General features: G+C 37.1%; 1 protein-coding gene and 1 pseudogene across 1 annotated transcript in view; one reads left to right on the forward strand and one right to left on the reverse strand.

Annotated features, from left to right (window-relative positions):
- Positions 1-16,999, reverse strand: part of CD2AP (CD2 associated protein) — a 119,997-nt gene that overhangs the window by 83,935 nt on the left and 19,063 nt on the right. The window contains exon 2 of the mRNA XM_045801938.2: positions 4,486-4,646. Coding sequence (XP_045657894.1) covers positions 4,486-4,646 — 161 coding nt within the window. The remainder of the gene's footprint in view (positions 1-4,485; positions 4,647-16,999) is intronic.
- On the forward strand, positions 11,853-13,143 carry LOC123796951 (serine/threonine-protein phosphatase 2A 56 kDa regulatory subunit alpha isoform pseudogene; annotated as a pseudogene).

Genomic DNA, 16,999 nt, shown 5'->3' on the forward strand with positions numbered 1-16,999 from the left:
TTAAGTTAGTCACCATACAGTACATCCTTAGTTTTTTTTGATGTAGTGTTCCATGATTCATTGTTTGCGTGTAACACCCAGTGCTCCATGCAGTATGTGCCCTCCTTAATACCCATGACAGGCCTGTCCCAATCCCCCACCCCCCTCCCCTCTGAAGCCCTCCGTTTGTTTCCCAGAGTCCATAGTCTCTTATGGTTCATTCCCCCTTCTGTTTACCCCCCATTCATTCTTCCCTTCCTTCTCCTACTGATCTCCCTGCTATTTCTTATGTTCTATAAATGAGTGAAACCATATGATAACTGTCTTTCTCTGCTTGACTTATTTCACTTAGCATAATCTCCTCCAGTCCCATCCATGTTGCTGCAAATGTTGGGTAATCATTCTTTCTGATGGCTGAGTAATATTCCATTGTATATGGACCACAACTTCTTAATCCAGTCATCTGTTGAAGGGTATCTCAGCTCCTTCCACAATTTAGCTATTGTGGTCAATGCTGCTATGAACATTGGGGTGCATATGGCCCTTCTCTTCACTATGTCTGTATCTTTGGGGTAAATACCCAGTAGTGCAATGGCTGGATCACAGGGTAGCTCTATTTTTAACTTTCTGAGGGACCTCCACACTGTTTTCCAAAGTGGCTGTACCAACTTGCATTCCCACCAACAGGGTAAGAGGGTTCCCCTTTCTCCACATCCTCTCCAACAAGTGTTGTTTCTTGCCTTGTCAATTTTTGCTGTTCTAACTGGCGTAAGGTGGTATCTCAAGATGGTTTTGATTTGAATTTCCCTGATGGCTAATGATGTTGAACATTTTTTCATGTGTCTGTTAGCCATTTATATGTCTTTTTTTTTTAAAGATTTTATTTTTATTTATTCGACAGAGATAGAGACAGCCAGCGAGAGAGGGAACACAAGCAGGTGGAGTGGAAGAGGAAGAAGCAGGCTCATAGTGGAGGAGCCTGATGTGGGGCTCGATCCCACAACGCCGGGATCACACCCTGAGCCGAAGGCAGACGCTTAACCGCTGTGCCACCCAGGCGCCCCAGCCATTTGTATGACTTCATTGGAAAAGTGTCTGTTCATATCTTCTGCCCATTTTTTGATTTGATTATTTGTTTCCCATGTATTGAGTTTGAGAAGTTCTTTATAGATCTTGGACGCCAGTCTTTTATCTGTAGTGTCACTTGCCAATATCTTCTCCCATTCCGTGGGCTGCCTCTAAGCTTTTCTGACTGTTTCCTTGGCTGTGCAGAAGCTTTTTATCTTGATGAAGTCCCACAAGTTCATTTTCAATTTTGTTTCTCTTGCCTTTGGAGACGTGTCATGAAAGAATTTGCCGTGGCCGATGTCAAAGAGGTTACAGCCTATGTTCTCCTCTATGATTTTGATGGATTCCTGTCTCACATCGAGGTCTTTCACCTACTTGGAGTTTATCTTTGTGTATGGTGTGAGAAAGTGGTCAAGTTTCATTCTTTTGCATATAGCTGTCCAATTTTCCCAGCACCATTTATTGAAGAGACTGTCTTTTTTCCACTGGATGTTTTTTCCTGCTTTGTCAAAGATTAGTTGTAAAAGGCTTATTTTCAAGGGGACAGTGAATTATAAATTCTAACTTTCCCTTAAATCTTCATATATACAGCTGAAGTAATAAAGCCAACTTATTATTTATCGCTGTTGATTGCCTGTGGTTAATTTTTTCAGTAACAACTTTACTTTAGAATAATTTTAGGCTTACAGAAAAGCACTACAAAGGTAGTACGCAGAGTTCCCAAATCCCCTTCACTCTGTTCCCCTAATGTTATTATCTTGCATAACCACATTACACCTGTCAAACCTAAGAAATTAACACTAGTACACTACTACTAACTAAACTACTGACTTTATAAAGATTTCATCAGTTTTTCTCACTAATATCTATCTTTTTGTTCCAGAATCCAATCCGGGATACCACAATGCATTTGGTCATCAGGTCTCCTTGAGCTCCTCTAGTCAACATCAGTTTCTCAGTGGTCTCTTGGTTTTCACGACCTTGAAATTTTTTTTCAGCCCTGGTCAGGCATTTTGTAGAGTGTCTTCAATTTGGGTTTGTCTGATTCTTTTTCTCATGCTTAGATTGGGATTATGGGCTTTGGAGGAAGAATAAATACAACAGAGATGAAGAGGATACATGATATTAACATAATATATCACTGACGATGTTAGCTTTGATCAGTTGATTATGGCAGTAGTTGCCAGGTTTCTCCACTGTAACGTTGCTATTTTCTTCTTCCACCTATTTTTTAGTCCAGCCCATTCCTGAGAGATGCCCCTGAGGGATGCTTCTGAGGAGAGGGGAGGGGATGGTGTAAAAGGAAGTATCTACAAATATTTGAAATAATTCTGTGAGATTTATCCCTTCCCCCCATTTATTTATTTACTCAACCATTTATCTTCATCAGCAGGGACTTATGTATATTTATGCTCCACTCTGGGTAATAATCAAATCTAATCAATAGGTTATTTTGTTGCTTAAATTGTTCCAGCTCTGGACACTGGAAGCTCTTTTAGATTGGCCCCTATGCTGTTTTGACATGGGCCATCATTCTGTCATTTTTTTTTGAGCCCTTCCTTCTTTCTGGTACTACAAGATGCTCCATCATGTATTTTCCTTGCCACAGCCCTAGAATCAGCTATTTGTCTAAGGAGCCCTGCTTCCTTTTATTGGAGAATAATATTTAGAAACCAAAATCCGGACACTGGGTATTGTCACTGCTACTGGTGTGTCACTGTTTCTAGGCTGTCTCAGTAGAGAGAGCTGAGAAATGTATGTATGTATGTATGTATGTGTATTAACCCAAGTATTAATACACACACATATAAATGTATCTATGTGTGTTGGTACATATTTTAAACTAAACATGAGTTCATACTGATGTCTCCAACTCTAATTTAGTACCCTGCGGTTACTTTTTAATCCCAGATTATGCTTCCCTCTATTATCTAGCATCCTCAAACTGCATGCTCTATTCTCAGGCAGTTCATTAAAGTCAAGTTCTAGTGTTAGTTGTACTGAAACAGGAGAGTAACATGTATTGCAAAATGCAGTCCTGTGACAGGTCATCTCCACTACTGGGACAACACATCAGCACAGAATTAAGAGAATTATATAAATACTTAACTTTTACCTTATTTTTCTTTAACTACTGTTCTATTACCTCAATATATTATCTCTGAAAAGGCACTTTCCTTTTAAAAAGAGAGAGAAATGAAATGAGAGGTCAATGTCATGGCTTACTATATACCGACTATCAATATATCATTTTAAGTATAAGAAAACAGAGAAATTATGTGTGTGGTTTGACTTATACCACCAGCAAAGGACAAAACTGGAACTTGACTGTGTTGTAATCCACTTATTCTACTCCAATTTCCAAGGTATCTGCATTACACTCCATTTTAGGTTATAAAAAATAAGTCAATTTATAAAACAAAAAATAAAAAACAAAAGTGACCTTCTCCTATAAGTTCAAGTCCCTATTACAGCTTTTCTTGGTGGTTTCAAGAGATAAAATATAGTTAGGTAAAGTGTAGTTAGTTCACCTCTGAAACCAATTAATATTATAGTATGACCTCATATTTAGAGGTAAAACCATAATTAAAATAAACACAAATTATCCAGGGAACAAATATTTACTAAATACCCACATTGCGCAGGTGGATATTACTATGTAAGGTGAACAAACCAATGAGACACATTCTAGCCTTCCCAGAAGAACTCATAATCATAATCTAATGAGGCCAATGATATAGCTAGGTATAAGAAAACTAATACAGGAAACAATTAATTTTAAGTATAAATATACAGATATTCTTTATTTTTTTCCTTCTCTAAACTATTAAGAACTTTGTAAATGATTTAAGAATCTTGATTGTTATCCGGCAAAAGTGACTAGAATATTTAAAAAAGGAATGTTTGGTGGTTAAAGAGTAAACTGTTACTTTGATAAATACCTGCGGCAATGCTGAAACTTATCAGAGGAATCTAAGATATTTGCAAAGGGGCTGCAAAAGTAATAATATACAATTAAACTTGAGTCAACTATCCTGGATTTCAGTTCAAATTCTAGATCTTCTTAGCTAGTCAACATTGGGTAAACCATGTAACCTCTCATCTATGTGTCACCACATTTAAAATGAGGTTATCATCCGCCCTACTTATAAGACTTGTAGGCTCAAATAAGAATGTACACACAAAACTACTTCGTAAATGAGAGTGCTACCCAAACGCAAAGTACCATATTTTTTTAAAGACAGGTAGATACATACACACATATATAAACACACATGTACACACACATACACACAGTGTTATTATACACCAGGACACCAACCAAATGTAAAGTAAAAAATTTACCTTCAACATTTTAGTTTTAAAATACATGTATTTCTGAAGTTAAAGATTAAATCCTACGAAGCAACAGCTAGAAATTTAAGCGAGAGTACTTACCTTAACAAAATTATCAGGAAACATTCCTCTTCTCCCATTTAGTTCTCCTTCTAGCCATCCTTCCTCCTGCAGTTTTTTCACATTCCTGATGATTTCACCAACTCGAATAGTTAATTCATCATCATGTACAGCATCGTAGTCATACTCCACAATATAGTCAACTAAAAAAAAATAAATAAATGTCTGAAACTTAATTCATGAAATACAATTAACCATATTAAAAAATTTTAAACTAAGAAGCCTGTTTAACAACAATATTACAAAGACATAATCAAGGCTTACTTTGATGATTTTAAATATTTGGCTACCAAATTTCTTGATTGTCTTCATATAAAACACAGTAGAAATTTTAAGCAGAAGCTTCAATACAATGTACAATTCATGCTATCAGTTGTTCTACAGTCAGATGTATATATTGTTAGTGACAGATCACCTTTATAGTGGTCCCTATGATCCCCATCTCCTGATATTCATGGCTTTGTGCAATTCCCTCTCCTTGACAGGGACATGACTTATGACTGACTTCTAACCAACAGAATACGACAAAGATGATAGACTGTATATGACTACATAAGATTTTAATGTCTATCTTGCTAGGAAACTCGCACTTGCTGGCTTTGAAGATGCAAGCTGCTTTGCTGTGAGCTGGGCTATCAAAAAACTGATGAAGGTCCTGGCTGACAGCCAGCAAAAAATTGAGGGCATCAGTCCAACAGCCCACAGAGAACTAAATGATGCCAACCACCATGTAAGCTTGGAAGCAGATCCTTCCCCAGCTGAGAGCACAGACTTGGCCAACACCTTCACTGCAGCCTTGCATAGTATCTAGTTAGTCACACCCAGACTTACTGAATCACAAAACCTGTGAGATAATAAAATGTGTGTTGTTTTAAGCTGCCAAGTTTATGGCAATACTGCTAATGGAAAACAGAAAATGAATACACCCTGAAGTAAAGATTAGTAAGGATCTATTTTAGCACCTCTAAGTACAGAATTTTACATTACAGGACATCATATATGCATACTATTAATATTTTAAAGGGCTCAGTACAAGAAAAGCAATAACAGATTTCCTATTCAAGATGGCAGACTAACCATATCTCCATTCATCTTTTCTTCCTCCTATAAGAATGATTTTTTAAAAAGCACACACACACACACACACACACACACACACACACAGCTACAAGCAAAAAAAAAAAGGGAAAAGGATTATGGGCAGGCATTGCTGGTTGCCAAACCAAAAGCCATTCCTACACTGACTCCCCACCTCCTTCTTCCTTTCTTATCGAACCCTAATTTTGTTCAGGTATTTTGAGATCTTGTACTTTTACAAATGCAGCTTGCCCTCATTCCCAGAGGGTTAAATCTTTACTAGTCCAGACCAGGACTTTTCAAATACTAAGGTACAGTCAAGTCATCTTGTTGAATCTTGCTTAAATGTGTACTCTGAAAAGGCCCTGGATATCTAATGTTGCTGGACAAAGAATAAATGGTCTAAAGATAGTTTATTTACTAAAGACTATTTATTTATAGTAATTTCACACAAACACACATGCACACACACAAGCATGCACAGACTGGTTTTCAAACACACATGTGATGGATGGATTCTACCAATAAGATACAAGCAAGGGTTCAAGGAAAGTTTTATCCAACCTTAAAAACAAAACACAAGGAAAAAAATGTCTTCCTGCAGACTTTAGATATTCCTCAGTGAGAATGCAATGCCCAAAACTGCTATAACTAATTTCAGATATTCTTCAGTGAGAATGTAATGCCTAAAACTGCTGTAACTATTTAAGACAAGAAAAAGATGAAGAGATTGTCTCAATGCCTTCTTAAGACAAGAAAAAGATTATGATGGAAGAGAAGAAAGATGAAAATGACCTAGATCTTTGCTAAATTTATCAAACTACTATATGAACCAACCCCTGAGCTACAATACCATTAGTTTTCTTGTTACAGAAGTAGTTTTTTCTTAACTTTTTTTTAAAATTTATTTATTTATTTGAGAGAGAAAGCACACGCATAAGCAGGAGGGTCAGAGAGAGAGGGAGAGAGAATGTGAAGCCAGCTCCACACTGAGCATAGAGCCCAACTCAGGGATCGATCTCACAACCCTGAGATTACGACCTGAGCTGAAACCAAGGGTCGGATACTTAACCGACTGCGCCACCCAAGGGTCTCAGTTTTTTCTTAATTTCTAAGTAAATTTTAGACAGGATTTCTACTTGTAGCTGAAAATCCCAACCTGAGAAGAAAGCCAAAAAGAAATTTTTCAAATTTATAAAAATGGACCCATAACTGATAAAGCCAGGAACAGAAAGCCCAGAGAATTTCAGGAAACTATAACAGATATCAAATTGCTCTGGAGCATCCCATAAAAGCTAGAAATTCAGAAAAGGAGGGCTTATGGGAAAATGAAAAACTGAAAATAGGGGAATTATCTCTACATGGAAGAGCTAACACTATCAACCACAATAGTTCGAAGATAATAATGCTATATACGCAGGCATTTTTCTCTGAAGGCCAAAAACTAAAGGGTTAGTCCCCTCCCTCCACCTCCCCCACAGCCCCCCCCCCCCACACACACAGTTTGGAGAAACTAGTACGGCTCCTATGGATGAGCGCTGGTTTCTTAGAGAAATGACTACTGATTTCCAGAATTTAGACGTCTCCACAGCAATGAGCAGCTCCCCACCTGATAACTGTAAAATAAAACACTAAGTCCTATTAAATAGTGTCCGCAGCTTATTATTTTTTATTCATAAATATGAACAGACAATAGTTAATCATGAAAAATCATAATAAAACGAAAAATTACTCCTAGATGAAACATACACCCACCTCCCCACTTCTACCCTCCAAAACAATTGAGTCCTAAAGCCATTTATGTATGGAAGAGCACAGTGGGGAAAAAGAGGGGAGGAGGTTGGGGGTGGGGTACAGAGGAAGAGTCTGATGTGAGGTATCCAAAATTGGGGTGGGGTAGAAGCAGGAGTCAAGCTATCCACATATGGATAGCATCCACATATGGGGGTTTTCCTAGTACAGCATATCAGCAGTCTAACGCAAGGTGAGGAGGGCATCCATCCATGTAGAGGCAACCTGACATGGTGTTTCAGACCCTAAGCACAGTGGAGAGGGCTTCCAAGCTAAGAGGTAGCTTGGTAAGGAATACCAAAGGCCAAATGTTGTTAGGGGGTGGGTGGCAGATTTCCATGCAGAGTTACGGAAGGGTAAAGGCAATCTAAAATGAGGACTAATAGCCCAAGGAGAACAGGGTTTTTGTGTGAGGGTGGGGAGTGACAGCAGAGATGGAAGACTAGCTACATCCAAGAGACTGATCAAATAAGTAAATATATTAAGGATAATGGAAGCCAAGTGTCTCTGTGTCAGAGAAGGGAGTTGCTAATATAAAGGAGAAAAAGCTAGATTCAATAATGTGATACTAAATGAGAAGTATCACCATGAACTTAAAAGTTTTCAAAACATAGATATACACATAAATAAAACACACACACACACACACCAGCTCTGTCCACTGAAAGGGCCTAAGACGAGCAACAGTGTAATGGCGATAAGCATACCTAATGCTGAGATCTTAAAAACACCACTTTCTACTAAAAAGAACTAGGAATCCTTGGGAAGACAGGCAATTCCGCCATTAAGGCAGGAAAAGTACAAGATAAGCCTGGGACACAGTACTGTGCCGCAAAGCAAGGAAGTTAAAAAAAAGATAAGGTGATGCCAAAGGACAGAGAGAAGTGATATCAAAAAGGCTCCTACTGGCCAAATCAATACAATTTGAGCATCAAAATAAAAAATGACAGTAACAGAATATATCCCATTGAATAAAGTAAGAAATCATGAGTTCAGGCATGTATAAATAAATGTTAATTTTTTAACTCTATGGTTAGATTGTAATTAAGTAGAAGATCCTGGTTTGTAAAAAATACACACTAAAATATTCAGGAGAAAGACTATCAGTCAGAAAAAAAAAATGTCTTTGTACTGTACTTATTTCTACAATTTACCATTTCAAAATAAAAATTTTAAACGTTTGTATCCTCAAGAGATATAACAAAATTCATAAAATCAGAACAGAATGCTATGGTAAAAAAAAAAGAGAAAATAAGAAGGGCTGAGAAATCTGTATCTTCTGGGGCACCTGGGTGGCTCAATCGGTTAAGCGTCTGCCTTCATGATCCCAGGGTGCTAGGATCCAGCCCCACATCCGGGGGCTCCTTGCTCAGCAGGGGGCCTGCTTCTTCCCCTCCCTCGCTGCTGCCTGTGCTTATGCTTGTTCTCTCTCTATCTCTCTCAAATAAATAAATAAAATCCTTAAAAAAAGAAAAAAAAAATCTGTATCTTCCAACATGTCACATTAACTTTTTTTTTTCTTTTTGAGAGGTGGAGACAAATCCAAGAAAGTTTTCCAGAAAAGGTAAAGCAAAAAGGCATAAAGAAAATACAAAAGACTGATATCAATCCAGACAATTCAACATCCAATTAACAATTCTAGAAAAAAGAGAGAGCGAAATAGAGAACTGACAATGAAATAACAAGAAAATACGCCAAAGCTAAATGAAACAAATCTTCAAATACAAAGAGGTCTATGAAAATCCAGTACAATAACAAAAAAGTAAGTACTCACATCTAGATGAAATTTCATAACAAAGATAAATATATCCCTGAAAGCTCTCTGAAAAGAAACAGAGTTCATCTACAAAAGAATGAGAATCATCAGAAGACTTCTCATTGAGGACACCAGATTCTACAGGAGAAATAAAAAGGCAAGGCCGCTTAAGTATTAAAGGAAAATGAATTCCACACTCAGCCAAATCAGCAGGTAAGTAGGGTGTAACATTTTCACACAGGCAAGGAAGAGGAAATTAACACCTACATATGACCTTACATATTACCCAGTAAAATAAAAAATATGAAACAAAAGAGAAGACTACATGAAATCCAAGAAATAGTAGAGCCAATCCCAAAGAGTAAGAAAAGTGCTAAGATGGCAACTGCACAACAAATATAAGGAACAGTCTAGACTAAGCAGGAGATAAAAAGTTCTAGGAGGTATTTGGGAGCAAGGAGGAATGAGGAATAGACTGTTTTTTAATTAACTTCAGATTTGTAAAAGCTAATAATGCATGTGGTAATCACTAAATAAGAGTATAAAATGCCAAACAAAATACTGCACTTGCAGTTTCAGCTCAAACACGTGAAAAACTTAGAAGCTATTACTCCCACCCCTACAATAAGAAAAAGGCTAAACGAACTGAAAGTCATTGACTTTCCCTGGACCCATCAGAGAAACGAACACACAAGGCAAACTGCCAGCTCAAGATATGGAGAGACAGACAGAACCAGGAAGTCAAAGCCAAGAACTACTAGATCACCTCAAATACAAACAAGTGGACCTATAAACTGATAAGAACATTATATTAATATCCCAGGGCTGTCGTAACAATCACAAACTAGGTGACTTAAAACAATAAACTATTCTTTTCACATTTATAGCTCTGGAGGCCAGAGTACAAAATCAAAGTATCAGCAAGGTTAGAACTTTCTGAAGACTGTGAGAAAGAATTGCTTCACACTCTGCCTTGGCTTCTGGAGGCTGACAGAAATCTCTGGCATTCCTTAGCTTGCATAATTCCAACCTCTGCCTCCATCTGCACATGACCTTGCCCTTCTGTGTGTCTCAAGTCTCCCTCCCCTTACTCTTAATAAGAACACTGCTCACTGGATTTGTGCTCAGTCCTAAATCCAGGGCAGTATTATCTTAAGATCCTTACTTACATCTGCAAAGACTTCATTTCCAAATAACATCACATTCATCTATACCAAGGCTTAGAATTTAGACATATTTGGGGGGCAGAAAGTTAATCCACTGCTAACACCTAAATGGTATTTTTGATGAACTACTACAGGCTGAACATGGAATAGCATCACAGGAGAGTCACCCATTCTCATGGGTTGTACTTCCAGGAACCCCACCAGATTCTCAGAGTTAAGAACCCATAAAATCTTCTTGTGCTTCTGGCAAGGAGAAGCTAAAAGAAGTCACTGTGAAATAACCAGGAACCAGAGCATTCACCATAACAAAGACTTAATCTCTACAGAAAAGACTTTACTGGGCCATATCCCATATGTGGTAAGGTCATTTCTCTGATTCTAGTTCCTACTTACCTTTCTGTCTCAGACTAGTCAAGGTTACAGTCCCACAACACAAACCCACTAAAAGTTTGAAATTTAATTTTAAGATTATAGGATGCTTCATTTCTCCTATACATTTTCACCATGCAAGTGAGGCTCCAGTACTGCATGGTATAAATTCCATCTGAGGAGGAGTTCTTAGGAAAACCCAAAGACAGCCAGGAAGACAAAAAAGGACTCTGAAAAAGTGAAGCCTCTGGCACCTACACCTAGAGCAAATATTAAACACAATACAACTCTTGGACAGACTAACATAAAATATCACAGTCAGTATCTGTTTATCTCAGCTCCTATTTCCGAATACATAATGTCCAACTTTCAACAAAAAATTACACATCATGCTTTTAAAAGGCAAGAAAAAACACAAAGACAAAGCAAGCATCAGAGACAGACTCAAATATAATACATATTTTGGAATCAGACAGGAAATTTAAAATAACTATGATTAATATGTTAAGTGGGGGAATAATGGGGAGAAAAAGACAGCAAGCAAGAACGGATGGGTAAGGTAAGCAGACGGAAACTCTAAAATCAAAAGGAAATGAAAGAAATCAAAAATACTAACGGAAATAAAGGATGCCAGGGTGGCAGGTCACTGCCCCAGGAAATGAGGGGTCAGTGCTGAAAGGGAAAAGTGGGTGCCACAGCAAAGGTGGTGTCTCAGAGGGGATCCGCAGTGGCAGCACCTCAGAAGGAGGTTCCAGGCAAGGTAGGATGCACGGGCAGCAGCCACTGAGATGCTGGCCAGCTGGCTGGTGACCTAAACTGAAGGGACAAGTGGCATGCTCAGAAACCACAGCCCCGACACTTTGCTTCAGTTTTCTAAACTTCGGGCTCCCTTCCACCAGACCTTTCTGCCCAGAATCAACAACTTTTCAACCCTCTCCTCCCCCAGCTCCTGGAGCTCCATGTGGGGTAGGGACCAGCACTGAAATATGGCCCTGAGGAGTTGACAGGCAGCAAGAAGGTCCCCGGTGCTCAGGAGGGGGGAACTGTGTCAGGACAAGGGGGAAGGCACTAGGTAAAGGGGTAAAAGCTCTCTGCACCTATCCTCACCTCCGCCCTCTGCCATTGCCCATTCTGTGCAAGCAGCCCTCCTAAGCACCAAGGCTGTGAAGGTGTCCTGGTAATCACCACTAATGGAAGCTGCCAGCACCACCATCTGGGCCTCAGAGAAAGCGGTCAGCTTTACCCAGAAATCAGTATGGACAGCACATAGGCAGAAATGCTCCCAGGGCTCCTGACAGTTCCACAGCAGGGGCAACAGGCAAAGGGGCGACCCTTGTCCCTGCTCAAAGATGACACTTCAAATAAACAAGAGCTTTTCTGTCAGAAGTTGCATCAGTGTTGCATACTATTTAATTTCATGGACTCAGTTTCAGACTCAAAGACCAACAAAATTAAAAGAATAACACTGAATGAACTGAGTATGTTTCAAGTAATTATAGGATAATTTGTCAAATCAGTGTATTATGATAAAGTAAAAATGATCAGTGCTGGCATCTTCCATACTCTTCCTCCAAGTGATAATCTAGATTTTGATCCAGAAAAGGATGAACTTGAGGCCTCTTGGCTTCACATACAATTGGTGTAAAGAGTTAAGATTTTTGGAGAGTTCTGGTTTGGAGAGCATTGCAAAGTGATATATGGACCAGAAATTTGTAAAACAGTTCCTGACCTTTTCAACAGTGAAGGTATCTCAAAGAACAGGAATACCTAAAGACTGCTCCGCACTGAATTTATAGAAAATTTCTTGGATTAAGAGCAGTCATCAGAAAACAAATTAACAACACTTTCCTCGGGTTTATATATGAAATAACATTTCCATGGGGTTGGTGAACTCCTTAAAATATTGGTAAGTTTTATCAATGGCTTTATGCCATACCACTGAGAGCAGAACATAAATAATATCTAATGAAGGCTTTTACTCTTATGCATACTGCAAAAGGATTAGCTTTGTCTCATGCTCAGCTAGCCTACTGGCTTATATAGTTTCTGGAGAAAAACACAACACTAACATGAACAGTGATCACAGGACTGCTAAACTTTTGGCCAAAAACATGCAGTCAGAAAGAGGTGATGCTTTCAGAAGAAAATGAGAAATCACAGATGTCACTGAACCAACACAATTCCAAAGAATTGAAGGCCCCTTTTTAAGCAGATATCCAGGTGTGTATCCAGTTCTCAATCTTAGGTTGGAGAGAAGGTACTGCACACTTCTGGAATAATGAATATATTCTTAGTTTGAGGAGAATATTAATAAAATCCTGACAATTACATTAGGCAGTTTTTAAAAAATCTCCATGAATACTGGAATTAGACCACTGTAGCACTGACATATAACATGCTAAAAACCCTAATGGACATAAAAACAGCAAGCTTTCCAACAACCTTACCAGCTCACACAAAGATGAGAGACAAAATGAGTAAAAGCAGAAATTGGAACACAGGGGTGCCTGGGTGGCGCCCTTGTTAAGCGTCTGCCTTCGGCTCAGGACGTGATCCCGGTATTCTGGGATCGAGCCCCACGTCAGGCTCCTCCGCTAAGAGCCTGCTCTTCCTCTCCCACCCCCCACCCCCGCTTGTGTTCCCTCTCTCCCTGGCTGTCTCTGTCTCTGTCAAATAAATAAATAAAATCTTTAAAAAAAAAAAGAAAGAAAGAAAAAAGAAATTGGAACACAAAGAATTATATAGGAAAAAATTAGAGCAGCAAAAACTAAAGAAAGCTTAAGAAAAGAAGAATGGTGCTTACAACATGCACGGTATTCTCAGCAATAGAAGTGACAAATAAAAAACTTTAAAAAAAAAAAAAGGAAGAAAGAAAGAAAGAAAGAAAGAAAGAAAAACCCTACACCACTACTGGATAGGCACAATTTTGTACACTGTTTTGAAACATGTAAAAATTCTGGAACAAACCGCATCAGTATAATTAAAAGGCCAATTTATTTCTAGTAAATGTAAATGAAAAAAATATATAGACTAAACATAGTTCTGTGCTATACCGTGGTCATAGTACACTGTAACCTTTGTCTCATCACTGATTTACTGTGTCACTTTCAATTTATGAGTGAGATAATTATGAGAGTGGTAAGAATTATGATCTGAATTTTTTAACTTTTTTGCACCTGTAGGTATATTTTTCCTTTTCATAATGCTCTTCATATTGTTACAGACCTTATGTTAGACCTATGAAAAAGAGTACTTCCTAAAACAAAACTGAGGTATAATTCTTACACTTCCCATTTCTCCTAGAAATATGATGAGGGGAATTACCCATTCTAAAAGTTCCTTCATTACAGATATTATTTTTATTCTAAAATCTAAGCAAAAACTTAAATCGCCAAGCTTTTTAAAGCACAAAATATAAATAAAAGCTGGGAAAATATAACAAATAAGATAAAGGATACCATGAGTGGGCTCATCACCAGACTAAACACCACCAAAGACAGAATCAGTAAACTTGAAAACAGGTCAATAGAAACTTCCCAAATTGAAATGTAAAGAGAAAAAAAAATTAAAAAAAGAAAGGAAACAAAACAGAACATCCAAGAACTGTGCAACAATTCCAACAGATATAACATATGAGTAACTGGAATGCTAGAAAAGGAAGATAATGGAGAATTTTCCAAAATTAATATCGCACACCAAACCACACACCTGGGAAGCTCAGAGAACACAAAGCAGGATAAATGTGAGAAAAGTCTACACCTAAGCATACCCTATTCAAATTGCAGAAAACCAAACACAGAAATTCTTGCAAGAAGCCTTAAGGAAAAAAACACCTTACATATAGAAGAACAAGGGTAAGAATACAGCAGACCCCTCTTCAGAAACACTCAAGAGAGGGGAGTAAACTATTCAAAGTATTGGGGAAAAAAACTACCAACTTAGAATTCCAAGAAGGAAGTTTATAGATCAACCTTAAGAAATAAGAAAAATCTCAAATAAACAATCTAACCTTGTATCTAAAGGAACTAGAAAAAATACAAAGCTCAAAGTTAAAAGGAGAAAGAAAATAATAAAAATCAGAGCAGAAATAAAGGATATAGAGATTTTTTTTAAAATAGAAAAGATCAATAAAACCAAGAGCTGCTTTTTGAAAGATGAATGAAATTGATAAACCTTTAGCCAGACTCACCAAGAAAAAAAGAGAGAACTTGAATAAATAAAATCAGAAATGAAAGAAGTAACAACTAAGACCACAGAAAAATAAAGGATTATTAAGATACTACCATGGAAAATTATATCCCAACAAATTGGCCAATCTAGAAGATATAGCAATCAGACGAGAAAAAGTAACAAAAGGTACCCAAATTGGTAAGAAAGAAATAAAATTGTCACTATTTTCAAATGACATGACCCTGTATTTAGAAAAGCCTAAAGACTCCACCAGAAAACTTAAGAATAAATGAACTCAGTAAAAAGTTGCAGAATACAAAATACCCAGAAATTGGTTATATTTCTATACACTAATAACAGAACAGCAGAAAGAGAAATTAAGAAAACAATCCCATTTGTAATTGCACCAAAAAGAATAAAACAGCTAGAAATAAACTTAACCAAGGAGGTAAAAAACCCATACTGTGATAATTATAAGACACTGAAGAAAAAAAATGAAGACAACACAAATGGAAAGTTATACCATGCTCGCAGAGTAAAATAATTAATATTGTTAAAATGTCCATACTACTCAAAGCAACCTACAAATTCAATGCAATCTCTACCAACATACCAAAAGTATTTTTCACAGAACTAGAACAAATAATCCCAGCATTTCTATGAAACCACAAAAGACACTAAATAGCCAAAACAATCTTGACAAAAAGCAAAGCTGGAGGTATGACAATTCCAGATTTCGAGATACACTATGAAGTGATAATAATCAAAACAGTGTTGTACACACAAACAGATACTCAGATCAATGAAACAGGATTGAGAACCTAGAAATAAACCACATTTACATGATGAATTAATCTACAACAAAGGAAGAATGTACAATGTGGAAAAGACAGTCTCTTCAATAAATGGTGTTGGGAAAACTGGACTGCTACATGCAAAAGAATAAAACTGGACCACTTTCTTACACCAAGTAGAAAAATAACTCAAAATGCATTAAACACCTAAATGTGAGACCTGAAACCATATAATTCCTTTAAAAAAAAAAAAAAAAAGAAAGAAAGAAAGGCAGTAGTCTCTGACATTGGCCTTGACAACGTATTTATGAATGTGTCTCCTCAGGTAAGGAAAATAGAAACAAAAATAAACTATGTGGACTACACCAAAATAAAAAGCTTTTGCCACAGCAAAGGAAACCATCAAAAAAAAATGATATAGTTTACAAAAACATATACAATAAAATTTTAAATGATTAAGGCAAGAGACCAAACTAAATGTAAAGTACAAACCAAATCTGTAAAATATATTTATTTTTTAAGACCTGAAAGACATCAAAGTAACTGTTCACTCTATAGAAATTTACAGGTGTTTTTTTCTCCCTTATTCTAAGCTTTCTAAACTTCCTAAAATGAACAGCTTTACAATCAAAGATGATACTAACATTGGTAATTCATAATGTGCTGTATTTACAGAATGTTAGTGTGGTAGAACCCCAATTATGCAAGTGTTCCTTGTTATAATGTCGCTCCAGCTAGGGTTCATTCCAAGGTGATACAGGAGGGTATCTGATGTTATGCTCCACAGTATACATCAAAATCTTTCACCTAGAAGTAGAGCTAGTTAGAGCTCTAGGATATGTTTCAACCCTGAAGGAATCATTAAAAAGCCGTAAATCCCATCCACCCTAGTCTGACAGAATTCTCCTATAATTTAGTTACCAAGACTAAACTCGATACAAAAAGATTAATCCCAATCTTCCAACAGCACTTCGCTGTCTTAGAAACCACAAATTCTACAGTACACGTCATATGGAACAAGAAATGTTCCTGACTTACAAATGCACTGTTTTTCAAGTTCTTGCCTATTTACTCAATTTAATAGTGCTATCTGATCTGAGCCATCTACTTAATTATAACGCCTATATTTGGATATGAGAATTGTTAAATTTCTCTAATGATATTCTCATATATAATATGTATACACATATACTCTCTATATATAAACATACACAATGTTTTTCAAAATATTATAGTAGTGAGTCATGAAGTGTGGCAAAAAAATATGTCAGTCATACTATGAACTCCTCTTTAAATTATGTTGAATCACTCTAAATTATTTGTGCCATCTTGCAGGAGAATTATACTGAGTTGACTTTCAAATATTTTATCCA

The sequence above is a fragment of the Ursus americanus genome, chromosome 29 (genome assembly GCF_024610735.1).
Source record: "Ursus americanus isolate L20-20 chromosome 29, mUrsAme1.1.p, whole genome shotgun sequence".
In the NCBI taxonomy this organism is placed as follows: domain Eukaryota; kingdom Metazoa; phylum Chordata; class Mammalia; order Carnivora; family Ursidae; genus Ursus; species Ursus americanus.